Source organism: Lissotriton vulgaris, unplaced genomic scaffold, assembly GCF_964263255.1.
Source record: "Lissotriton vulgaris unplaced genomic scaffold, aLisVul1.2 SCAFFOLD_731, whole genome shotgun sequence".
Classification (NCBI taxonomy): domain Eukaryota; kingdom Metazoa; phylum Chordata; class Amphibia; order Caudata; family Salamandridae; genus Lissotriton; species Lissotriton vulgaris.
The window spans coordinates 777,150-804,435 of NW_028247848.1; the positions used below are offsets into that span (position 1 = coordinate 777,150).

The 27,286-nt window shown below is 43.0% G+C and overlaps 1 protein-coding gene across 1 annotated transcript in view; it reads right to left on the reverse strand.

Annotated features, from left to right (window-relative positions):
- The window catches only part of LOC147665007 (LIM domain-containing protein 1-like), a 125,252-nt gene that overhangs the window by 26,398 nt on the left and 71,568 nt on the right, over nucleotides 1-27,286 (reverse strand). Inside the window, exon 2 of the mRNA XM_086949824.1 lies at nucleotides 18,615-18,682. Within this exon, the coding sequence (XP_086805950.1) occupies nucleotides 18,615-18,682 (68 nt within the window). The remainder of the gene's footprint in view (nucleotides 1-18,614; nucleotides 18,683-27,286) is intronic.

The window sequence follows — 27,286 nt, forward strand, 5'->3', positions numbered from 1 at the left end:
AACAGATTTCTCTGCCTTTGTTTCCCCTTCCTTTTCCCCACAGGCAGCTTTGTTATATTCCGGCATGTAAATCAAACCGTCCTGATGATGATCCCATTATCCTTTTAAAAGGGATCGAAACGTCGTTGACCTATGGAATAGTTTCACACGTAAAAGCCATTGTGTTACATTAGTGTGAAAACTATTATGGATAGCTTGTCATGTATTCTTATTGACTCAAAGCCTCTTTTTTCTTTTGCATGAAAATCTTACTGTTTATTTGTATTTGTCTTCTATTTTCATGTACTGGATGCAGCACTGCGTCCCACTCTATTGTTGGTTGCTCTCTGAAATTATGAAACATTTATTTAATTAATTAAACTATGAGTCTGGCTGGATACTGTGGAATATAGCACTTATCTTGGTCTATATTTATTTGTTATAAATGCTTCTTTAAGGACCATTGTTATAATTTAAAGTTGATTGTGCTGTGTCCCTTTCCACTAAGTGTGAGAGAAGCCGGCTTTAGTACCGCCAATGCAGTACATGTTCTATGTCACAGACTGCTGATGTATGTGCTGTACTTGATGTAGGGGAGTTAGAGGATCCACTGCAGCTGCTCAGACTGTACATATTCTTAGCGTAAGACTACAGACAGTACAAAACGCAGCGCCACAACTGCTAATTGGGATACCTAGGTTTGCCTCTGCCCGAGATGGTCTCTGGCAACTGCATTGGCTACCGGTTATAAAATGAGCACAATTCAAGGCACTGTGCATGGTTTTTAAGGCGCTGAATGGCACTGGCCTGGAGTTTCTGACGTGAATGGTATGTTCCGGGCAGAGAGCTGCGTTCCACCGATGGAGGGCTGCTAGCCGTGCCCCAAATACAGAAGGCCAGTTGGGGAGGCAAGAGTTTCTCCTATGGTGCGGCGAAGTCCTGGAACAGTCTGCCAGTACATCTGAGGAAGGCCTCAGAGCACCTTGCCTTTAGAAAGGGGCTGAAGACTTGGCTATTCACGATTTAGACACCCCGCTTACAGTGAGTCAGTGTGTAGCGCCAGGACACTCATGGGTACCCATGGGTAGAAGTGCGCTTTATAAGCTTCGCTAAAATAACATAACATAACATGCATTTGTGCCATTATTAATGACCTTGTCTGAAGAGGAAATTGTGCTGCTGCTCAGTGTACCTGTTCTATATTCACAGGATAATTCCACTTGCACCAAGTGATACATACTCTCTGCAGCTTACCAATGCTTAAGCATACCTTTTCACTACACTAGGTATAAAATGATTGGCTTTAGCAGTGCTTGTTTCATTACTATACTCTAACCTAGGGACCTACAATCTTTTTAGGTCAAGCTGGTGTTAGCAGCGCGAAGCGCTGCATCCAGCGAAAGATCTTTTGTTATCCACTTGCTGGGAAAGTGGGACAGGGGATGGGCACGCGCAGGCGATTTCACCATGTGTGCGCGCGTGTTCACCCACGCGCCGTGCACATCTCCTGTCCCAGATTCCCAGCAAGTGGATAACACATACACACAGACACACACGCGCACACACACACACACACACACAACCCCCCCACTCACCGGGCACACGCGGGGCTTCCGTCATTGGGGGGGCAGGCACCGGCAATGTGCCTCGAGCCCCCCCTCTTTTCTCCCCAGGCTCATTGCGGCAGCGGTCCAGGCCCAGCAGCAGGCGGGGCTCTCCCTTAGCACGGGAGCCCCGCTGGGACACACGCTGGCTCCCTCCTCGTCGCTGGAGCGCGGGGTAGGCTCTCGTACGCTTCCTGTCTGTGCTGGTGGCCCGTCCTCAAGCAGGCAGTCCCGGGCAGTCCCGCCTGGCTTCCTGTGTCTCGCAGAACACTGGCCAGTGTGAGGCAGGCTACGGAGGGCGGGGACGGAGGCAGGCGGGAGGCTGTGCCACCGCCGCCGCTGGGCCTGCCTTCCCACTCGCACTCCCCTGGGGCTTCTTTATTGTACTTGTGGTGACACACGGAGGGAGACGCACAAAAGGGGTTTCTTTTCACCTCTGAAACTTCTGTCTTGTGTTGCTTGGCAGGGGCGCGTGGAGGGGGCAGGGCAGACGACAGGTGCGCGGAGGGGGACAGGCTCGCGTGCTCCACTGCCAAGTGTTCTAAAGAGCCCTGAAAGGAAGCTGGCAGGGTGGCGTCTTTTTATTACCAGACAAAAAGCAGCCAGAGAGAACAGGAAATCAACAATAGAAGACAGATGCCCTTTCACGCATTATTTTTAAAAAGTCACTTCTGTCACCTCTAATACGTTGTGCTAAGGCTATGCAAAGTAATCTCCAGATGAATGAGTAGAATTTACAAGCACTTCTTCCTGTTAATTTTGCGGAATGCATTTGAGCACAACTAACACCTGTCAATTACATCTTTATACGTACTTGGCAATTGTAAATTCAGTTTACATTTGTACTGTGACACTCCAGTATGTCATTCAGGTATAGTCTGACGCACAGAGGATTTATAAACTCATGTTTTTGTGGCCGCAAATGCATACAAAACGGCCCCAACAGCGCTGGGATGCCTGGCTTCACCTTGCAACAATGGTCAACTTTTGTGCAAGATACCACTGATTGTTTGCGTAAATTGAAGACCGTGCCTATTTCTGAAAATGAGGAGATATGGTTGTGCACGGTTGATGTTTCAGCCCTGTACACCTCAATCCCGCATACAGAAGGTATAGAAGCAGCAGAGTGGATGCTTTTGCATCATGAATACGAGGAGAGTCACAATATTTTTCTTCTTGAATTATTGCAATTCTGTTTGTACCATGGATATTTCCAGTGGCAGGACACTTTTTTTCTACAAAAGACAGGGACCTCGATGGGGTTTACTGGGGCACCTACCTATGCCAATATGTTCATGTCCAAGTTTGAAGATGAACATATACTAAAACAAGAGAAGTGGAAAGAACATCTGGCACTATACCTTAGGTATATCGACGACATACTGATAGTGTGGAAAGGCTCAGAAAATAACTTAAGAACACAACTTCAAGAGCTAAATAATTGCCATGCATGCATCAAGTTCACATACACCATCAACACAGAGCAGATTAACTATCTTGATATCATGATTACTAGAAAAGGGAATATACTCGAAACAAGTGTATTCAAGAAGGCAACAGATAGAAACAACGCCTTACACTTTGAGAGTTTTCATTCACAATCTTTAAAGAGACACCTCCCATTGTCGCAATTTATTAGGGCAAGAAGAATTTGTTCAGATGAGGTCCAAGGGATAGAAACAATAAAGAGAATGCGCACAGAATACACAGCAAGGGGGTACCCGGATACAGTTCTTGACCAAGCTGAAAACAAAGTTAGAACAATGTCCAGATCTACCATGTTAGAAAAGAGAGAAAGGAGCAAAAACAGGAGAGAAGTCTATGTATTGAAATTTTCCACAGCCTCAGAGGCAATAAAGAAATGCATCATGAAAAGATGGGAAATAATTGAGCAAGAACCTGATTTTAGACAGATATTTCCAGACAAACCTTTGTTTGCACACTCCAGATCAAGGAATATTAAAGAAATTCTGAAAAGTGGTAAGCTGGCAAAAGCGGATCTAGGTCAGAAAGGCATGATGAAGTGCCAAAATTGTGGTCATTGTGGCAATGTATTGGTAGGGAACACTTTTGCGCATCCACACACAGGTAAAAAGATCACCTTGAGACATACATCAGACTGTAATTCTAGTGGTCTAATATATGCGATCAAGTGTCCATGTGGACTTGTTTATGTTGGACGCACTGCAAGGAAGGTGAAGGTTCGGATGACCGAACATAAGAGCATGATACGCACAAAAAACTTGAAATCATGTTTGGCAGCACATTGGCATGAGAGGGGTCATACCATACCTCAATTGAAATATACCGTGCTAGAGAGATTGGTGGTTAAACCACATGTTGACACAATGAAACTGTTGGCTCAAAGAGAGACATACTGGATTAAGTCCCTTAGGACGCTGACACCTTATGGGCTAAACGATAAGATCGAAATGATTTATTTTTTGTAAATTAGTATTGCAATATGAGTGCTGTTTTTTGTAACCTAGCTGTTTTTTGCAACCTAGTAATTTTTCATGCAATTTTTTATGTATCTGTTTATATATATTATGCATTATCTATGCTCAATAAATCTCACCAACAATACTGGATTACGCACACAATAGGTATTTTTTTAGGTAGGCACAACTTTAGGCAGTGAATCTTTTGAGTTAGTTTTTGTCGAGTAAATTAATGCAAGCGCCATTTTGGATGAGGACGAGGCGACGCGTAGTCCGTTTTTTATGTTAAACACACTATGATGTCAGACGCCAAGAATCGGCATTTCTAACACGGTTCAGATTGAACAAGGAGAGTCACACGAAAGAACCCCAGAGGCACGCGTACAACTGAAGCTAGAGGTGAGATATTACGGAGGTCTTACTAGAGCAATGCTCGTGTAAAATTTAATGAAATACTAAGGAGTCCTCCTACGTTTATATTTCAGAGTAGAAATACGAGTCCACTAGAGAAAGCGCTGTAAGGATTAAGACGTGTGGTCAAAAAGGACCGAGTAAGTATTGGGTGTTTTACTTTAGGACAAGCAAACATGTAAGACCAGAGATAGCACAGTAAGGTTTTCGATGTTGTTGTTTTTCAGAATAAGGACAGTTTGGCATGTCATTTTCGTGTTGTAAATGAAGGTAAGAGTGCACGTTTGTGACACTTCTTGAATTTGGGGTCACTAGGTAGCACACATGGTTTCAGTTGGCATTTTGTTTGTTCGCACTTGCATGTAGTGATAAGTAGGTGGCGGCAGTATTGGTTGTACACCATGTTTTGGATTAACAGGTGGCAGGTGAACTTTGTTGAGCATGGTTTTTTTACTGTATAAGTAATGTAGTTACACTTTATAAGATCTTCTGGTTTCTATTCATGAAAACTAAATGCTGTATGAAATTGTAAATATTTTCTTTAATACAATTGTGATAGATCTTTATGTTATTTGTAGCGCATTCCCCTGAAGAAGGTGCATACCGAAATGCATTGGGACATGGCTTCTTAAGTTGTTTGAGGAATCCATATTTTCATTGATGAAAAAAGAAGAATAAATCTAATTTGAAGAAAGGAAATACAAAGCATTGTTTGAAGATAATTTATTTTGGTGTTTTTTCATGTTTTCAGTTCAACTTGTATAACTGTTGATACAACTTTTTGAACATTATATGTTAATTAATTGCTTTTTGCTTTAATATTGATGAAAGATGAGTAGATGAAACAAAGGATAAAACCTAACACGTAATTGTGTACATGTGAACAGTGCACCCCATACCACAGGTTTCTGTGAATTTATTGTAATTTGTACCAACTTGGCTACGGGGCTAGTCAAGATATGGGTTAGCACCATTTATAATTTGATAAAACTTAGATTAAGGAGTTGAAATAGGAGTGCTTATCACATAACATTGTTGAATATTTCACCTTGGGGGTGCCCAGGAGTGGTCATTTCACAGGGAAAAGCCAGGAAAGGTTCCACAGCGGTATGCGTACAGCGCCAAGACACCTCAGGGTATAAGTGCACTATACAAGTACAAATTCATAAAGCAATTGCTGAATATATGCCATCCTTTTAAAAAATGCAACATAAACTAACACATAGGAAACCTGAGGGAATTCTTCAGCCTCTTCCTGCACCCATCCAGTCATGGGCACGGCATCCATGGATTTTATTGTAGTTGTACGTCCACCTGACTCGTGTACTGTCTTGTAAATAGTTGTTGATCTCTTCACTAAAGTAGGGCATTTCATTAGGTTAAATTAAGCTGTCACAAAATATTGCCAAAAATGTTATGAAGGAAATAATCTACCTTCGTGTCCTGCCTGCTGCCACCGAGCCAGATTTTAGTTCGAAATTCATTCCACAGCTTTCTCAAGGTGTCACCACCATTTTACAACACTTGTGATAATCATGCCTGTATACTTCCACTCGATGTGCCCTCTGGAAGCGTATCATCAGACACTCATACATACAACATCCTGTCTGAACGAACACCGGAAGAATATGAAAACTATCGTCTGTCAGACACGCCTCACATCCTTTGTTCTAACATAAGTTCAGCATGAAGTGTCAATGCAGTTTTCCAGTAATGAAAAGCTTGCTTTGGCTCTTTGATTGAAGGGGTGTCACTTGTTTGATAACATTACAAGCACACTGCTGTACGCCGCACACTGATGCACGCCCCACACTGCTGCACACCTCACACTGCTGCATGCCTCACACTGCTGCATGCTGCACACTGCCGCACACTGATGCACGCCTCACACTGCTGCACGCATCTCACTGCTGCACGCATCACACTGCTGCACGCATCACACTGCTGCACGCATCACACTGCTGCACGCATCACACTGCTGCACGCATCAAACTGCTGCACGCATCAAACTGCTGCATTACTCACACTGCTGCACCACACACTGCTGCACGCCACACACTGCTGCACGCCACACACTGCTGCACGCCGCACACTGCTGCACGCCGCACACTGCTGCACACCGCACACTGCTGCACGCCGCACACTGCTGCAGTACTCACATTGCTGCATGCTGCACACTACCGCACAACTCACACTGCCGTACGCCTCACACTGCTGCACGCCTCACACTGCTGTACGCCTCACACTGCTGTACGCCTCACACTGCTGCACGCCTCACACTGCTGCACGCCACACACTGCTGCACGCCTCACACTGCTGCACGCCTCACACTGCTGCACGCCTCACACTGCTGAACGCCACACAACACCACCACATCACTCAGGGACACCACCATATCACTCAGGGACACCACCATATCACTCTGGGACACCACCACATCACTCTGGGACACCACCACATCACTCTGGGACACCACCACATCACTCTGGGACACCACCACATCACTCTGGGACACCACTACATCACTCTGGGACACCACTACATCACTCTGGGACACCGCTACACCACTCTGGGACACCCCTACATCACTCTGGGACACCGCTACATCACTCTGGGACACCGCTACATCACTCTGGGACACCGCTACATCACTCTGGGACACCGCTACATCACTCTGGGACACCGCTACATCACTCTGGGACACCGCTACATCACTCTGGGACACCACTACATCACTCTGGGACACCACTACATCACTCTGGGACACCACTACATCACTCTGGGACACCACTACATCACTCCGGGACACCACCACATCACTCCGGGACACCACCAAATCACTCCGAGACACCACCACATCACTCTAATACACCACCACATCACTCTAATACACCACCACATCACTCAGCCCAACCACATCATCATTCAGCACCACAACGGCATCACTCAGCAGCACAACAGCACTGTCCTTGCTTGCTACCAACACGCATTGCCATAGCCAATAGGACTCGCATTAGGAAAGTGTAAGCAATTGGCTTTGTGAATAACAATGCTATTAATTTATATATTTTCAAAGCCAACACACATTAAAAAAAATTGTCATTTACAATACCAATATCTCACACTTTCCTAATGCGAGACCTATTGCATTGCAAATGCTTGTTTGTAATAGGAACTGCTCATGCTCATGAAAATTATCCCAGCAACTAACATTGTTATGTTGTAATAGTGATCACATCAGACATGTTTACATTAGTGGCCACCATAAGCAAGATTACCAGCAGCGATCATCTCACTTCATTAGGCAGGGTCGCCATCAGTAATGCAAACATATTGTCAGTTAAAATCTCTCTATTGTGCAATACAGAAACGTCACATCTGTGATGTCACTGGCAGCAAGGAAATAATGTTAGTTATACGTCCTCCACCATGACACATAATGTATCACTGAAATATCAGCTTTAAATATACTTTGGAAATGTAGCCATTTTTGCCCAACCATCAGCTCACAAGATCATTTTTGTCTCAAGTGCACACTTAATTTTGGTGTAAATATAATAACTCGACCAAGCAAAAGCTTCTAATTTAGTAGGGCAGATTGCACCCACGTGAGCTACTTACAGGGACCTAGAGATCTACCAGTGGCTCACGTGCTACTCATTGGAGAAGGCTGCTATAACCCAAGGCACACCCCCTGCTTGATAAATCTACCCCTTTCACTATCTTCCTTTGACCTTCATATTAAATCCATTCGACATTTTCTGGCTTTTTCAATATCAGTGTCTAACACTACACCCCCATGAGCAATACTTTGTATGTTACTATTTTTAAAGTCTACAGTTCGTTTATTACTTTGTAAATTATTGTAAGGTGATATCTGCTACAGTCAAATAAAAAAATCAAACAGCAGCAAAAATATGATGCTCAGGCAAAGTCTTCGGATCAGGAATTTTCCTTTATTGTCCCTGTGAGTATAAATTGGGGTTTCGTCTCTCCTGTTCTCTGCTGGCCATGAACATAATCTGATTGTTCCACCAATGCACCAAGCAAGCGAGTGACCTTTACACCTGTGACTGCTCTTTGATGGCTATAGCTCTTTCTAGAAGAGGACATTCCATATCTCCAGCTATATCCAAGACAACCCAGGTGAACTGACGCTTATAGAAGGGCTCCAGGAAATATTACTTCTGATTAATAGTGAGAAAGTAGTCAAAAGCGGTGTCAAACATGAACCAGGTACTGAAAATGGGATGCTGACGTATGCTATACCTGACCAACTAGACCAATTGTGAAAGGCTCCCTTTGGTTTCTCAATGGTACAAAGAATCCTCTACGAAGAGAAATAAATACAAATTGGAAGATCCTTCACACTGACTCATACTCACTTGTGGGCTCAACAAGCCACCTACTTTTGTAAGCGGGTTGTTTAGCAGCAAGTCCTAGAGAGAGATCCTGGTAAAGGCAGGGTTGATAGACAAATTCTCCTCCTCAAAAACACATGCAAAGTCTGCCTCAAAAACACATGAAGGTTCATGGGGGAGGAAAGGTTTTGTGTTGCCCTGCTAAGCACGTCCACATAATCTCTATCTGTTTGTACTCTGAAAAACGATGAAGATTTTATTTTACATCCAAATTAGTAGCATCTACAACAACACAATTGCGGGCAGCATTTCAAAACAAATCTCAAGAGAGGCAACAGCTGCAGTAATCAAAAGCATTTATCACATACTAGAGAGTAGGTGGTAGCAAGCTCAATAGGTTTCACACAACATATCGATAATTGGACTCAAAAACCGCAAGATCGTTCTATACTGGTTACATTTTGTTTTCCCAAAATAAAACGTGAGATGAATGGGGACAGAATGAGACGACATCTAGTTCTTCCAGATCAAGGGCGTTGAATATCAGTCCAGGCAAGCAAATCCATGCTAGACTTTCAGGAGATAAATACTGAGGGGTTATCCTCAAACCGTGGCATGGATCTGGCTCTTATGTGCCCACACTGGCCAAATAGCTCCAAAGGGAGCCATTTTGGATATCCAAGATGTAACTCACCCAAGGGCTGTAGTAGAGAATACCACGTGTGATATGACTTTTGATTTCAACTACTTGTAGGTATATGCATCCACACATGATGTTCTCATTCTTCAAGGCCAGCAAGGTACTCTTGACCTTCTAATTCATTTTGTATATGGATCAAAGGAAGATGCTGAATAGGTTGGACTGGCTGAGAACTTGTACGAGAGGCCCTTTGGCTTACTGTGTGTTCTGCGTTTTGTTTGAATCTACACTGGATTTTGATTAAAGCAAGTCAATTGTACTTAATGCACACTCCCTACAACTCAGTCTTTCACAAGAATGTTTTTCTTTCCAACAAAGATGTCAATATATATGGGTTTGGAAGTCTCTGATAGCTTTACAGTTACAGACATGCACAACTTCTGCATACGTTCATGTGCTAGTACATAGACTGGCATTACTGACGTATTACATATACTGCAGATATTAAAAACAAGTCTCCCTAGAGCTTGCATAATAGATGTTATTATTTCCCAGGTCAAAGGTACTCATATTTACATCTGGAAGGATGAAAGTTTGAGTCAGCCCTGCTTAAATTTGAACCAGTGACTGCTAGGTTTCTCAGTTGAAACTCATAATGTTGATCTACTTTACCAGTGTTTGATTTCATGCATTCCAAAATTGCATATTCTACACATATTTGGGAACCCATTGCAAATTGATATGTTTTAATTGGGACTCAGGCAGAAAAGCATTCCAATCAAAATTATATTATATATATATATATATATCTATCAATTACCAGATCCTCGAACCACATCCGGCCAGGAAAGCCGGCGAAGCAGAAGAACAGACCACAAATAATTGGCAAGATGTTCCGTTATATTTCTTTAGCCAAGTTTGTCAAAGGGGACACGTTTCGGGCGTGAAAAGCCCTTGATTATATATATATATATATATATATATATATATATATATATACTTTTTTTAAATGTATATACATGTATATAAATACACACGCATATATACACATGTGTGTGTGTGCACGTGTCAAAGTATCTTTATTCTGCATTTTTCCCATAAAAGTATAAAAACTTAAATACACAATACAAAAAAAAATATCTTAGATTTTTTCCTATTGCAGCGTTAAAATAATCATGGTCGACGCTAACTACAGTGCGTTAGGGGGTTATCTATCCATATTGGTTTCCAAGTTATAACACACTCTTAATAAAATTCAGGACTGCATGACATATCTATCGCTGAAAGCATTTGTAGAAACTCCATAGCAGACAAATATTGTTCAAAACGGACCTGAAGTAACAGAGGTATTAAAAAGGCAGATCTGAGACTTGAGTACAGAGGACAGAAAAAGTAGAGCAGCTTGTGCTTTCTTTAGAGACATAATTGCAATTGCATGGGGTAGATCATGTTTCCATAAGCATTGAATAGGGAAGGTGACTATAAAATGTATAACATTTAATCTGAAAAGAGTTAAATAAAAATAATGGAATGGGTTCTCAAACCAACAGAAATAAAGTTCGTTATTTTTTACCATAACAATAGGAGCATACACCACCACCGTCCTCAAATTCAGCACATTGTATAGTCTTTCATTTGTGCAAACCTCTGCATAGCGGGATTTCACAATATCCTTTGCATCACCCTTAGTCAATGAGGGATGTGTAAACATTTCAGGAGGGTCTATTTTACAGAGACATGTTTTTACATGACCCAACCATGGTATCTTATCCACATTTGTTAATGATAAACAATCTAAGATACACTCTCTCACCAGATCTGCTTCTGGGTCAGCCAACATTTGATCCATAGTAGAAGGGGGGCAATTTTTACCTGGTCCCCTACAAAGGGTAAGCCCATCTCTTCATGGCAAATAAAGTTTGCGGTGTTTTTAGGAACAGACAATACCTGTGTGCAAAACTATTTTCAATACACTGCAAAGCGTATATATTTTGGTACCCCCCAACACCAGCTGAAATACATTTTATCTTAAACAGCTTGATCATCTCTGGCAATGGTTTGTGATTTAACCTCCTTGAAAAACCAAAGATAGCTTCCGTATTTCTTCCCATTTGTTTTGATTTCATTAAAGTGAACTAAAAGCAATACCCAAGTAGTTAAAATCTTTTACCCTTTTAAGTGTAGTTCCTCTCATCCTAAGAAGCTCAGTTTTTGTGTTTGAAGGCCCAGATGTGATGATCTAGGACTTTGACTGATTTATTTCTAAAGCCAGCCCCTCCATATATTCTGTAAAGTGTTCCATCCATATCTGTAAACTATTAGGTGCACGGGAAAGCAAAACCACATTGTCTGCGTATAGAAGTATAGGGAGTGACTGCTCAACCATCTTTGGTACATCCGCCCCTGCTTTTAAAAGGTAGCCGGCTATGCCATTTATATATACACCCTGAACAAACAAGCAATTGCAAAGCAATAGGTCTCGCATTTACGCGAGTTTAAGCTATTGCCATTATAAATTACAATGCCTTTTATTTATGCTTTAAAAACGAAAACAAACAAAAAGGCACTGTTATTTGCAATGTCAATTGCTGAAAATCTCATAAATTCAAGACCTATTGCATCGCAAATGCTTGTTTATCCTTGCTTTCTCCCTTCCTCACCACTTTTCCGTCTTTCTCGCCCCTACTTTCACCCTTTTGTGTTTTCTCTCTCTTACTCTGGGGGTCAAAGTCTGATGAAGAAAAATAAGAGCTGGTCCCCGATATTAGTGCGGGTGGGCTCTACGTGCAAGCACCAGTTCAAATTAAGCACTGGGCCAATGTATCTGGTGAACCCACCCCCTACCTTCATGTCACGGCCCCTCCTAATGCCGTCTTCATACGTCCCCGCCCCCTCACCCCACCCCTGGCCTGGCGGCCTCCCCCCAGCTGATGATTCGCCTAGCTCTGGGCTGCTTTTGAGACTCATAATTCAATCCTGTGACACAGAGGGCGCGAGGCGAGGGCGTAATGAAACCTCTCTCAAGACCGGCTGATAGCATTTGAAATGAACCCTTTGTCTAATTAAGGTGAACGATTGCACCAATAAAGAAGGACCATGTATGTGATCCTTTAACAAAGAGGCCGCGATAAACCTCTCAAAACAAAGTTAAAGCAACAGACAGATATGAAACGACGGGGGCAGACGGCAGGGGGCGTCATGGGACAGGGAAGTGACAGAGAAGACGATGAGGCGGGCGTGGGGTGAAGCAAAGAACAGGGCCTGTAACCGAGCAGGGATGTATCATGGAGCGAAGAAAGGCACACAGGGCAGGGAAAGTGACAGAGGAAGGGATATACCAGCTTGGAATGTCACAGGAAATGTAACTGAGCAGGAATGGATCAGGGAGTGAGGGATGAAGCAAGGAGTAGGGGGAGCAGTGGCGGAGTGAGTGTTACAAATCATTGAATGTAATTGGGATTAGGGAAAGTGATGCAGAGAAGGGGTCTAAGAGACTCAAAATGTATCAGTGAGTCAGGAATGTGAAAAGGACCACAGAATGTAAAACTCAACTGAAACAAGCACTGAAAGACAAGCGCTGCCCCGCAAGCATCTACAGCGTTTACTTTGCGGAAGCGAGCAGCGGCGGGCACGATAATTGATAACAGATGGCACCACAGCTCGCTCCCGCAAGGCAAACGCCGCACATGCACGAGGGCCCATTGGAAACAGTGCAGAACATGCACAAGTTTCCACAAAAGCCCAGAGCAATTTCAAGCGCTCCCTCCTAAGAAGCATTTGCGCGATGTGTAGGCGAGACTAAAAAGGGGCTAAGATGCAGCCCTGTCTTACCCCTCTATGTGATTCTATTGGTGAGGTTAGTTCTCCTTGCAGACCATAATGGGCAGCAATCTTTAAATCCTGGTGCAGATGTTTAAAAAGGAAAGAAGGTCTAATTCAAACCCCATCTCCTTCATTATTACAGAAGGTTTTTCCCTATTGAATAGGTCAAAGGCACTTGATAGGTCTTAAAAGGCCATATGAACTGCACCTCGCCAACCCCCACTTTTGCCTTTACGTATTTGCTAATGATAAGATGCAGATTTAGGGTATGCTCTAGGGTACCAGTGCCTGGTCTAAAACCAACCTGCACCGGGATCATAATCTTGTTCTCCTCGGCAAAGGTTTCTAAACGAGCCAAGATTACCCGACCCAGAATTTTACCAGTAGCATCAAGAAGTTCGACCTATAACAGGTCGCTGACAGTTTGTCTCATTTTTTGATAATGGGGACTAGTGTAGTGGATCTCCACGATTCCGGTATCTTAATCTCCACTTCACAGAAAATTAGTTAAAATTGGTCCCCACAAATGAATAGTTAATTTGATGAGGTCCACTGGCACCCCATTATATTCGGGAGCTATTCCAGGAGCTGAAAGGTTCAATGCCTTGACTACCTTGTCCAGTGCTATAGGCATAGTTAGAGGCACTGAGGGTAAGTCTAAAAATGGCGACACAAAATGGTTGTCCAAGAGGCATCGATCTACCTCTCTCAGGTGGAAAATTCCAGAGGAGTGATTTAGGTACTGCACTTCGGAGATCAGGGCTTCCACCTTGGGAGTGTCAGGCTCTGAGAAGAAAGGGTGATTGATGATCTCCCAAAACTTCATGCTGTTACTTAAGGCAGCTGCAACTGACAAATCTTCCCAGGCTTTTATCCTTATCTCCCTTTTTGCCTCCACTTTTTCCTTATATTCTGTTCTTGCTTTAAGCACTTCCAAGGGATAAAGTGGAACAGACGTTAATATGAGCTTTAAACATTTATGGTCTGCCGAACATGCACCATTGAACCAGCAATGTAAAGGGTGCTCAAAGGTGATTTATAGGCCATCACACCCTCTCTAATAGTCCCACATACTTGGTTAAACCACCTTAATACTGACAGACGGGTGGAATCCTCTGCCAAACAAGCTTCTATACGTTCCATATTCTCCCGTACTATTTTATAAATAAAGTTCACAGGGTCAATGTGTTCCCATCTCACCCTAATGTTTCTATTCTTATTAAACACGTGTTTGCACACTACTTCAGTAGAGTTGATCCTAGTGATTAGTTTAAGGGTACTAGAAACAGGATTAAGGTCAGTGAGGCAATTGGGAACAGTTTTCCGCTCTAGGACCTGAGGGACAACATTCACTGAGATAATCATAAAATCTATAGTGCTCCTTATTGCCTCTCCAGTAAACATACGATATTTTCATAGTGATCACCCCTTGATTCACATACAATTTGTAAATCTAATTTAGGAATAAGTGTGTTCAAAGCCTTGCTCAGTAAATAATGTTTAAAGTGGGCCTTAACCAAACCACCATCCTCTCGTGGCATGCCGCATAACTGGCTATCTTCCCCGGGAACAAAGTGTAGAGTTTAAATCCCCGACCCATACCACAGTAACTTTCTTGTTCAGATTTAGAAAGAAGGTGTCCAGAAATTCATCAAGATCCTCAATTGCTTTGGATGCCTGAGGGTTGAAAATATTATTATAAAAATGTATCAACAAAATGTCCCATTGGCCCACTAGAGATAGTTGTGATACTAAAAACTGCTGGGATGACCATCTGAGGACAACATTGACCTTATCAATTTTTACAGATACGAAAATAGCAAGCCCACCTCGTGGTATGCCTGCAGCAGAAGGTAGAGCTGGTTGAAAAAGAGTGTGAAAGCCATTAATGTAAAAGGAGATTCCTAATCCAAGGCTCTTGCACGCAAATAAGATAAAAAAAAGACACTAGATTTAACCAATCAAGGTTATCTAGCTTGCGACGAGTGCCTGCAATATTTTACGTGCAGTCCTTTGTGTTGATCTTTAGTAACTATGGGTGAGCAGGGAACAGGATTTTGAGATCCTATGCCTTGGGAACCCTTATTCAAGACCGGGAGCTCTAGTGCAAGAAGAGCACCCAAATGACTTGGATGAGGCACTTGATTACTGTCCTGTAGATACGCTCTGGCCGAAGTACCCAACCTAGGGGAGGTAATCACAAAAGACAGGTAGCCTCTTTCAAGCGCCGGCTCGTCTCTATGATCAGGACCGCTAGCAGAGTCAGAGCTCTTCCCGAAGAAAGTCAATCGTTTTGATCAAAGGAGGCAAGAACCCTGAACCTACTTCCCACCAGCACCTGCAGATCTGAGTTAAACCTAGTTCCATCATTAAAGCAACATTGGGTGAATTTTCCCTCCTATGAGGCAAGCTTAGATACCAATAGAAGAAACCCAAATGCAGGATTTTTATGGGGCTTGATTTTGACATTCCTGCTCTGGCAATTGCCAGGATTTCCCTGGCTGTCCTGGGATTTCTGACGTTTATAATAACCAAGTCTCCTGGGAATTGTCCTTCAAGCAGGCCAATATTTCCCCCCAGATGCCACACAAAGGCAGAAGACAGGCAAAAGCTGAGGGAAAACTGCTACCATACCCTCTGGGGCTCTGATGCTCTCTCCCGGCTCTTAGCCCAGGTTCCTATGCAATTCCTCTGTGACTCTCCAAGCACGTTCTCCCAGCGTGAGTGATTGTTGATTGTCCATCTGTCCTGGCCTGTAGGTGGGCACAAGCACAGCAGTTGAGGTGGCGAGGACTGACACAATGACCACTCAACTCATGTTTCGGCATACGCTTAAGGTGTACTACCTAGAAAAAGAATATATATATATATGATTTTAATTGATCTCAGGCTCTGGTAATTATGTGGCATTCCAGTCCACCCTGTCTCTCCTCACCATGCCACTCCAGACAGAGACTAACCACATCGAAATCAAGACTTGGTCTTGCTCTAATAGAAACAGTCTTGCTGAACTGCCTGCCCAGGTCCCCTGAGAGTGGAATGTGTCCTAGAGTCACTTTTTAATAGTCAAACGAATGCCTAAATGCTGACCATACTACCCCTGGCATCCGAATCATTTCATTTGGGGAACAGCAGCAAGGGTTACACGAGACAGGGGATAGGGACCACCTTGCCAGTCCAGAGCCACCAGTCTCCTCCCTTCACTGCCACAAGGACCTGGAGACCTATCTCTTCAAAGAACATTTCTTCACTGCTAGATAAAGCTCCGCACAGCACCATTCCACCAGTATGTTTAAATCCCTGCCGTAGCTACTATACCCCTGCCATTTCCTCTCTGCTTTGAAAAGTTTTGCTGCTTCCCATAATCAGTGACTCACTTCAGTATAACAGCAGGCCAGTGTTTACACTGATAAAGTATGGAAATTAACTCAATGGTGTCCATCCAATTGGTGCTGCGTGAGCAACAATGTTATTTATGGTTTTACAACAAGTTCTTATAACAGACAGAGAAAAAGAAGGAACAGCAACGATAATCGTCGTTCTTTGGCGATTTTAAAATAAGTAAATAATTTCTCAAGAGTAGTAGAATTCGGCTGTAAGTCTCCCATGCAAGGCATTTTTTTCTGTGACTTAAACATGCAAAAAATGGTCAATTCCCCGTCTGCTCAATGGGAAAGTACATATTTTTTAAATATGTTTTAATCTAATTAATTGTGACTGAATTCAAGTATAAGGCATCGTTTCCCCCTACTTGTTGAAACAGTAATTCCCAAAAAGCTTTAAGAAAATAAGGATTGGCTAAATGTGTATTAACTCATTTCCTGTAGCTGCTATTTTCCCACATATACTTATTTGCCGTGATTAAGGGAGAGCAGTTTAGCAGTCCCTGCACTTGATAGTCTGAGCTCGGTCATTCCAAGGTCATTCCCTATTGGTGCTGCTCATAGGGCTAATTCCTTTGGCGTGGATGGTATAGGATCTCGATGCAGCTGTTCATATGTTTTGGGCCCCACTCATAATTTGGTGATCTTGACTTTCCTGGTAATGTCATCATCACCAGACGATGATGCGCTGCATGCATGAAAGGTGCTCCGTACTGACCATGCTACCTGCACGCCAGACGTTTCTACACACAACTGAGCTTTTTGGCAGATTCATAATAGGAAAGCGAAGGGTTTCGCTGTTAATTCGTTGGCATATATACTTTACGGATGGTCCGAATGTATGTAAATATGTGTGCCTGTTGGAGAAGTAGTACCCTCAGAAACAAAGGGGAGACCTTTATTTTAGTATGACCTAGCACTGGTTTATGTTCATAGAGTTATTTTTTTCAATTGATTTTGTGATGATAATAATTTATCTCTCCTAGAATCGGAGATACACTTCTCAGTAGCAAGCACACATTTGTGGACAGAGACCCATACTGTAACCCCAACAATGTAAGCTACGCGTGGTAAGAATATATTCATTTTTTAAGTTCTTATGTGGGACCACAACCATCCATATTCTGCATCCGATGTATATATTTCTGTAGGGAGCTTTCAGCTATTTCCATCCAGGCCGGCACACATCTGACCACCGGTATGGGTGTGCCTGTGGTCGGCAGTGACCGTCTGGCTCATCCAGGAGACGTGTCGCCCACAGTCGACAGAATCTACACGCCTGGTCAGGGTCTGAGAGGTCCCCAGGAATGTTTATTCATGACTCTGCTAGCCTCGAACCGGTGGCACTCCAGGTGTGCAGTGCCTTACAAGACATAATGAGAAGGTACAGCTGGAGGTAAGCAACCAAGAGCTGAATCTGGAGCAGTCCTCACGATTGCAGAACTTGTGGCCATATTTGGGGCACTCGGGAGAGGCCAAAGCACTGTGCCCACTTCAGATAGGGGAAATATTTAATAGTCAAAAAGGCAGGGAGCGTTGAAAAGAAAACAGAAGGTGCCCACCAATGACTCCATGTGCCACTAAAATCCTACTTTTGGAAGGTATTTTCTTCCAAGTGGCGCAAGTGGAACCCTGGGGAAATGAACAGAGTTAACAGAAGTAAAAGGGAGCGACACTACAACGTCCTAGGCATCCTCCTCTGTTACACCCAATGTGGTAGTGAAATTTAAAGGAGTAGAGGTAGACGGACAGGAAGATTAAACAAAGTATTCCACCGTGGAGTTTATTCCACACTGTAGTTAGGAGGTGGGTAGGGGTTTTTTTGGCAAGATATCTGTACGTTTTTTTCTTAGAACAATCTGAAACAGGTTCCTGGGGATGGCCTTGACACCGTTTTTGATATACAGTCAGGTCGTTAAGGGTGACAATCAGGAAGTTGAATCTGTACAAGTTGTAAGAAAAACATTACATACCAGAAAATCTTCTTCACAAAACACCTTTCCGCTTACAAAGTAGAAAGCCTTTCCTCTGAGTTTTCGACCTGAAAAGAAAGTATGGAAAAATATTTTTTAACATGCTATATTTAAGGTCCAAAAGAAGGTATATGAGACTTACTGAATTGTACCTCAATAAATGTAATTTTAATAACCCAATATGGATATATAAATACACAAGTGGCCGCCGTGGAGGAACACATTTAAGGCTTATTTCCTTTAGGAAGTCGATAGAGATCAGGCAGGTCAAGAGATCAACTCTCTAGAAGTAATTCACAACAAGCATTGGCATAGCCAATAGGTCTCGCCTTTGGGACCTTATAAGTGTTTAACCATGCAACAGTAATGTTGGTGCACAAGGATATTGTGCTGCATAACTTAATATTTAGAAGGTCCCAAAGGCGAGACCTATTGGCTATGCCAATGCTTGTTTTCTCTCTCTCTCCAGAATCTCCCATTTTCCTGTTCTATAATGTTGGCATGTATGCCCCCTACCTCCATTTGAGGCAGTTTGTGAAACCTACTCGCCCACTCCATGCCAATATGAATTGTACAGAATGTGAATGTGACTGACATTGTATTGTCCACTCTAAACCTCAGCTACCACAATAATATATATTTTTGTATGTAATTAACCTCCTGAATATGAGCTTTTTACTCACTTTAACAGGTACATACTTGTGGTAACAAGATTTGTAAATCAATAAAGACATGTATTCAAAACACCACGTTTATGGTACGTTTTCTCTGTGCAGAAGGGATGGACACGTGTAGAATGAACAGACGGAAAAGTAGTCCTTGGCTCCCACAAGACTGCCTACCACAAGGCAGTAAGGAAAAGTGGTGCTAAGGGATCAAATTGCCAACCAAACTAACTAGTAAAACCATCAGTAAAGATAAAAAAAATTAAATATACATGCAAATTATTTACCACATCATACAACTCTCACAGTGCTTTAATACCTGCATAAAAAAAATACATATTCAGAATAACAGAATAACACTAATAATTCAAAAGCTCCAAAATCACCTTGCATACTATACCATTTTCTCTCCAAATATCAGTGAGAGGTGCCCCCCAAGGGCCTTTCTTTAATGTTGCGTCTTAACAGGGGGACATACCCCTCTTGAAATATATTTCTGGACTTCTGCCAGCTGAACTACCTCACAGCTTTGGGTAAAGAAAACACAAATGTGATGTTCGCCAAGTTTGAAACTACCCCTCTTTTATTGTTTGAGATTTTTTCTTGAGACTGTAACACAATTTGCAAATCTGCACGCGGTTTCAGCAGTAGAACGATAACATAATGTTCAGTTCCTCGTTAGAGTGCTCAAAATAAAATGTGCGCATCTTTGTAGTGGAAAAATAAATAATGCTCACTAGAGCTCTTTGCGCAGTAAAAGCCAAAGCTGCATTAGTGACATTTGTCGCAAGACATTGGCCATATGTTAAGACATTTCAAGCGTTGTCAAGTTGAAGGCTTTAAGTGATAGAAACATATCTAACTTCAAACTGGCCTTAAACGTATTGCACAGTCCGCACCAGTATCACCCGCCCAGACAAACTACAACAGAGGGAGGCCATATGTCAGTGACGTTTAGACAGCTAGGATTGAAAGGTAATGCGCCCTAATGTGAAGTCCGCGCAGGGCAACACGTATGTTGGTCCTTCAAAACACTGAGAGAACAACTAGGTTTACCAGATGTCATGCCATCTACTCGCGTACCTTGTGCTCTATTTCAGCTTGGCACTCAGAGTCAGAAACAAAGGTATATGTATGCATGTTATGGCCCAGCAAGAGTCTTGACAGAGCTAAAATGTATAGATTTTCATGTGTAGCAGTAGATTCAAACTAAATCCCCCCGAGTAACTCACATTTGCTTAGCTAACTAAGGAAATGTGGCATAGGGCGGGATTTAATTCATACAATGTAAGAACATACACCAAAACACGCATGAGAGCCATGCTGATCAAGAGTACATCTTAAAGTGACACATGGTGAATCAGCAATGCTTTTGGCAGTCAGATTGGGAACACCGAGAGCGACACTGGTACAGGTAAGCAAGACTTGTGAAGGGGCTTGCCCGCGAGCAGAAGGTGAGCCTGAGGCACAATGTGAGCATGTTACTTGCCCATAACGAGGGGGGACCCACAATGAGATTCAAAGCTGCTTTCTTAATTTATGAAAATATCCTTATTTCAGGGAAAATGCTAAGCATTCTTTGGAAAGAGTCTTTTAAATGAATGCGTTCTGAAGTATTTTAACGTATATTGATTTTTCTAATGAAAGAACACAAGTGTTTTGAATGAGTTATTGGATTTCTTCACCAGGAAAGTACAGTCATTATTTGCAGCACCCATAGATACAGTGCAGTTTGTAATTAAAATGTTGACATTTTCACACAACTGGCTTTATCTGACAAGAGGTTGCTACTTCCTTGGAAGACACTGCCAGCCTACGATCACCCGATGTGATCAGCTTTCCGTGCTCACCCCCAGGCAGCAGAGGCCCACGCCGCAGACCCTTCTCACACTGCCACCCAGGCCTTCGCAAATTGCTGCCCAGGCGCATACTTGTCCCTCATTGTTTATATAGCACTTGCTGTAACTGCGGCAGCACCTGCAACCATCACAGGGCCATTGAAGAAGGGCACCTAGGTGTTCCTGTCATTTATGGTCCTCTGCCTACACTTATTAAGCACTGTAGCAAAAAGAGTGAGGGTGATTTTTCATGCCGTTCATTTGAAGAAATAAGCAGCTGAATACTGTACTTTCTCTTGTGTGTAGTGTGTGCTCTGAGGTGCGTGCTACCTGAGCACGTTCGCGTGCTAAGTAAAGGCAGGGTGCCTGCTCGCCGTAGAGGGAACATGGGCCACATGTTCGAATTTGTAGAAAAACCTTCAACGACGCCACAGCAAAAAGTAAAATATTGGCATCTGCATCTATTACAAACATATCAACGTCAGCTAGAACTAGTTCTTGTAATAACCTCGCCTAACTCATTGTGTGGCGAGGATACTCGGACAGAGTCCTTCATATTTCCTAATTGCAAATTGAGCAAGTCTCGTGAGTATTTACCGCATGCAGAGAGGCGTCGCATGCGTTATTTACCCGCACCGAATTTTAAAGTTTTGCCTCCGAAGAATTTTTCGTCGACACCTATTTCCCCAGAGAAACATGACGAGTTTGTCCTTATGTAATTTTCTGACACCAGGACATAAGCAAAAATGCTGGATTGCTCCAATACAATCACGCGGAAGCTTTAAGAGCAAGAAGTTAACAGCCAATTGGACAGCTACGCTCAATGACCAATGGGAAGCTTCGACGCATCGGGAAGTAAGTTTCACTTCTGCAACGGGGAGACGTTCGTTATTCATGGAGCCAGAATTACAAAATGATGGTTTCAAATTAGACAAAGCAGCTCCGCATCACATGAATAATTCTGAAGGTAAGCTTGGGCAATCCTGGCGCCCCTGTAGCTGCAGAAATAATTGCACGTTCCGGTTTACGCTTCTACCGGTGAGTTTGGAGGGAGGGGGGGGGGGTGTGTGTGAGTGCGTCTGTCTGCGTCTGTCTGTGTGTGTGTGTGTGTTGTGTGTGCCTGCGTGTGTGCCTGCCTGTGCCTGCGTGTGTGCCTGCCTGTGCCTGCGTGTGCCTGCCTGCGTGTGCATGTGTTGTGAACAGCCGGCCGGGATCGGAGCGCGTGACCTGAACTAATTCCGGCCGGCTGCGTGCGCGTGACAGTCTGTTGTCTCCTATGCCTAGTCCTTGAAAGGGAAATTACTGAAATGATTACAATAGATCGCTTTGCGACAGCAGGGGCTTTCGCCCCTGCAATCGCAGGCGCGACCTAAAAAACGACGGGGTGAACATAGCAGCGAGTATAAAGTCTGTATTTTGCCTAAATTCACTCATACTAATCTAGTCAGAAACCAGAAGTACTAAGTTACTTTGACTTTTATAAAATTCTACTTTTCTGGGACTCACAAAAATTCCACAGCTACATAAGGAAATCAACGAATATCATATTTCCACATGTATACCTAACTCTAAATTTGCAAAATTCAACCCCACCCACTTGCCCCCACACAACTCATCTGTTTACAAAACGCAAATGAGCTTCAACTTTTTCATTTCTTTTTTTCTCTATGTGAAAACATGTTCCATGAGGAGGATCCTCTTCCCACACATCCACATCCAGTGTACGGTTTATTTGGTATTTCTGACACTTCTTTGAGATGCTTTCTCCAGTCGATTTTGGCAATAAGAGCACATGAACTACTGGACATTAAAGACCACCGGAAAAATGTGTGAAGGCCCACAAAGTTGTGAGCACCACCTTCACAATTGACAGCACCACACTGTAACTTCCCTATGGAAAATCTGCCACATTGGCGGATTCTGCACAACATACAAATAAGATTTCCACACTCAGAAATTTAATTTCTGAGCATAACAACCCACAAATCCAGATTCTATGAATCACGATTTCAATTTACACACTCAATGTCACTTTTTATCGTCTTAAGTCGGGCCTGTCAAGTTATTAAGTTTGATTAGGTGTGACTTTTCCATGTTTGCAGTTCATTTATGTGTGCCGTTTCCAAGTCTAATGTGTGACACCTTTCAGCAAAGCACATTCTCGTGGCTTATGTATAACACTGATCAACACTGCGTAACAGTATCAGTCTCTATCCAATGAATTATCCTGGTCCAGTGAGACATGCAAGCACAAGAAAAGGAAAAAGTACAACACATAGCCTTTTGGCAAGGTTTACGATATATAAACATTACATACAAACATGTATACATACATATAAAACAATCATATGGTTTGTGATGGTATGGACTCAGTCTATCTAAGCTAAACTCCACTCTGTTTTCGGTTCGGCACGGTGAGGCAATGACAATGGCATGGACAGCAAGTACCACCATCATTGACTGCTAGCCCAACTTTGGTTTTGCATCTTACACAAATAGTTGATTGTCTGAGCTGTATTTGTAATGCACAACAAATACAGTTAAACTCACTGAGACGTTTTAAGGCCTGGGCAAAGAGGGCAAATACCCAGTGTTCGCACTTTGAGGCCCCCCTAGGAAAGTGAAGTTTCTCACAAGTTCACTTATGTGTACATCTGTATCGTAACCTTTTGTAGTTAAGACCGGGTTCTGCTTGCACACATTGCTATGTTAGGATAAGAGTATTAGAAGTTGAAACACCATTTTGCCACTTGGCCGCTTTTGCACACAACACTACATGTATCTGTTGTAAGGTAAAACGCTTGCTTTTCTACGCATGAGAACGGTCTGTTTTCCACATCCCTAGACTTACACCGCAACCTCAGTCTGTTCACCTTGTGCAGAAGTCTTCAAGGTCAGATAACAATCTATGCTGTTGATTCAGGTTGAACGGCCCACGCTCTAGACACAACACGCACACAGCTGCAAATAGCTGAAACTCGAGTGCCTTTAATATTGCAATGCATGCATGTTTTCAGACATTTGGGGAAAACCTTTCCATCTACAGAGAGCGTTGCTGATCCTGTGATTCACCTCAGCTGATCTTGGAGGTATGGTGTTCCCCGTTTGAACCCAGAAACCTTCTATTATTATAAAACCAGCTCTTAGCCAGGGGAGGGTGGTACACAAGGTGCTATAAGACCTGTTTCCACTATCATTATAACATGATTTCTCCCTTTGTGTTTTATGGAATTGTAACAATGCTGATTGTTTTATTTCTAATCATATGCCTGCTTATGTTAGCCAAAATACTGCCTCTTAGAGCACGTAGTTAAAATAAACATTATAAACTTTTCCATGTCTCTAATTACACACTTTGTCAACTTGTATGAGAATAAAAACAAAGGAGTGTTCTTGATTCCCACTGTTCCTGAGAGTATCCTAAGTCGCTTGTTGTGGGTGGTCTAATCATTGGTAGCTTCGCTGTGGTATGGATAACGAATGAGACACTGATGCTAGTCGGATAGGGTTTCTGGGTACTGAGGTGAGCTTTTTGGTACACCACAGTTCACTGAGGTCCTGGTTTTCTGTGCATAGTTCTGTGCATGAGCAGAATCCCCGCAACACTTTAATGTATAATTTAATATTGTTTGTCAACAAAGGGTTTGAATTAGCAAAAAATAGGTTTTAAAAATTCAAAGTTGATCCAAACAGGGACCCACAAAATATTTCTTGCCTGTGGCCCCCCAAAATACTTAAGATGACACTGAGTTAAGCATTATTCAATTCCAACGAGTGTCTACAGTGTGACCATCCACATCATGCAGCTACTTCATTAGTATCAAGTCCCATACCTCCACCAGTTCTTCTACACTCGTAAACACTTTTCCAACAGCCTCTACCCACCTGCTAACTTTGAGAATCCAGCCCCAAACTATCACCATCTTCAAAGCACTGCACTTTTTCACTCGGCCAACAATATGAACAAATTGATAAGTTTGCAAACAGCCAGGGCCGGCTTTAGGGTGGTGTGACTGGTGCAGCCCAAATGTGCGCTCAGAGCGCTGTATATACAAATAACATATGGATTTTAAAGTACCAGCTGTAGATCTCCTTGTGTGTCCAGCAGTTTTCAGGCAACAATAATTAATGTTCCTGCTAAAGAGATATTGGAGTTTTGTCTAGAGACTCAACATAAAGTAACAAACAAGGATAATATGCCTGCTGCAAAGAACATGTACCATGTCACAGAGATCCTGTTGTAACTTCCAATGTTCTAATACATCACAGTGACCTATGAAACGCCATCAAAGAGCTGCATGAAAACTACATGGTATATGTTAGAACATTGTTTTTTCCTCCAGTCGTTCATTATACTAATGTTGATAAAACAGATTCGTTTGGGTCGAAATACATTCTTATTAGCAAAGCCAAACACTGTGGTGCATTTTAAATCCTGAGTTTGTGCTTCTCCAGACCAAACACTCCTAAAATATACTGCCTACTAGTACAGATGACACGTGAATCCCACACCTTGTATTCCTCATTGTCTTGTGTAATATTTCCTCTGTAGACTGATTTACATATATAGGATTCATTGTCTCTGTATAATGTGTCTCTGATGTAAAGGGCTCTGACACCCTACACTGGCATAAGTAGCACTATAAAACAAAAGAAATACATGTGAGAGAGGGACTGTGGAGATATGGAACACTGTTGGAGGGTGGTAGTGAGGGAATCTGTGGAGCCTGATGCCATGGGGAGAGGAGTGCACAAAAGGATTGTCACACCTGGCGCCATCGGTGCCTAAACCGGCCCTGCTTACAGCCCTTGGTTTATAAGTGCGTGTTCTACCCGTGAAGTAGTTCCATCTTAATATCCGTTTTATACGTACCCGAGGCGCCCAATAATGAAGGCGATAACCTGGGTGCCTCTAGGTATTTTTAGTTGTTCGGATTCCTCGCTGTCCAGTAGTACTTTATCTAAGAATTTCCGTCCCCCTTTTGCGAGGTTGAGTTTGCCCTTTGTGAAACTATCCTACCAGGGGGAGAGCAGTTGCCTATGATGAAGCATGCCATGTGATGTGGGTGAGGCCTCCTCTTCCAAAAAGATTGGTCTTTTGCTAGGGACTTCAAATCCAAAGTGGGGCATTGATTAATTAAAACCATTGTGGGTAAAACCCCTTCTGCAGCTAACTGAACCTTTGTGTGTTTTTTAAAATCTAGATTCCTGCAGCACTCCCTCCTCCTACCTCTTTGCAGCACATCCTACCTTCACGTCTTTCTCCTAGTCTTCCTATGTAGTGCTCTCTGTCTTCAGGATCCAGAATAAACTCCATTTGGATTTTTTTAGCTCTCTACCCCTCCAGAATAATCTCCAGTCAGGTTCATTTAGCTCTCCTTCTGGATGTCTGCTACCCTCCTTGCCTCCAGGATCCTTCAGTACTCCTTTTTAGAGTTATTCAGCATTCCATTAATTTAATATCCTGCATTGTTTCTTCCTCTAAGAGCTGGATTCACGAAGAGAAAGAGCAATCTCTGTCACTGCCTCAGGAGGCAAGTTTGCAGTATCCTAGTGAGGGAAAATTTGAGGGGTATACTGGTATTGACACATTTCATATCAATGACAGGCCTTCCATTGCAGAGATCATTTATGAAGGAAGGATCGATGAATGGATGGATGGATGGACAGTCACATTAAGCTTCTACCAAGCAGTAGATGGGCATCAGTGCTGTCAAACAGCTCAAGCAAGATACAAAGGGGATTTAAATGACTGAGTAATTCAATAAAGCCGTTCATGGACTTTGCTGCACTTTAAGACGGGAAACAGTTGGAACAGCGCAGCCTCAGCCACGTGTGTTCCGACACTGCAAGCGTAACAACGCTTGCCTTAACCACGCATATGCCTTAACCACGCATATGCCTTAACCGCGCATATGCCTTAACCGTGCATATGCCTTAACCCCGCATATGCCTTAACCGCGCATATACGCGGTTAAGGCATATGCACGGTCTAGTTGCTGGCTGCAGCTCGGCAGAAGAGCAGGAAGCAGAAAGATTGGGACAAGGCAGTGAGGTAAGTGGGGTTTTGGGGGCTGGGCGGTAGCTTTTAGGGGATAGGGATAGTTTTCAGGACTTGGTGGGGGTCAGGAGTTTTAGGGCTCAGGCAGAGGACATGGGTGGGGGGCAG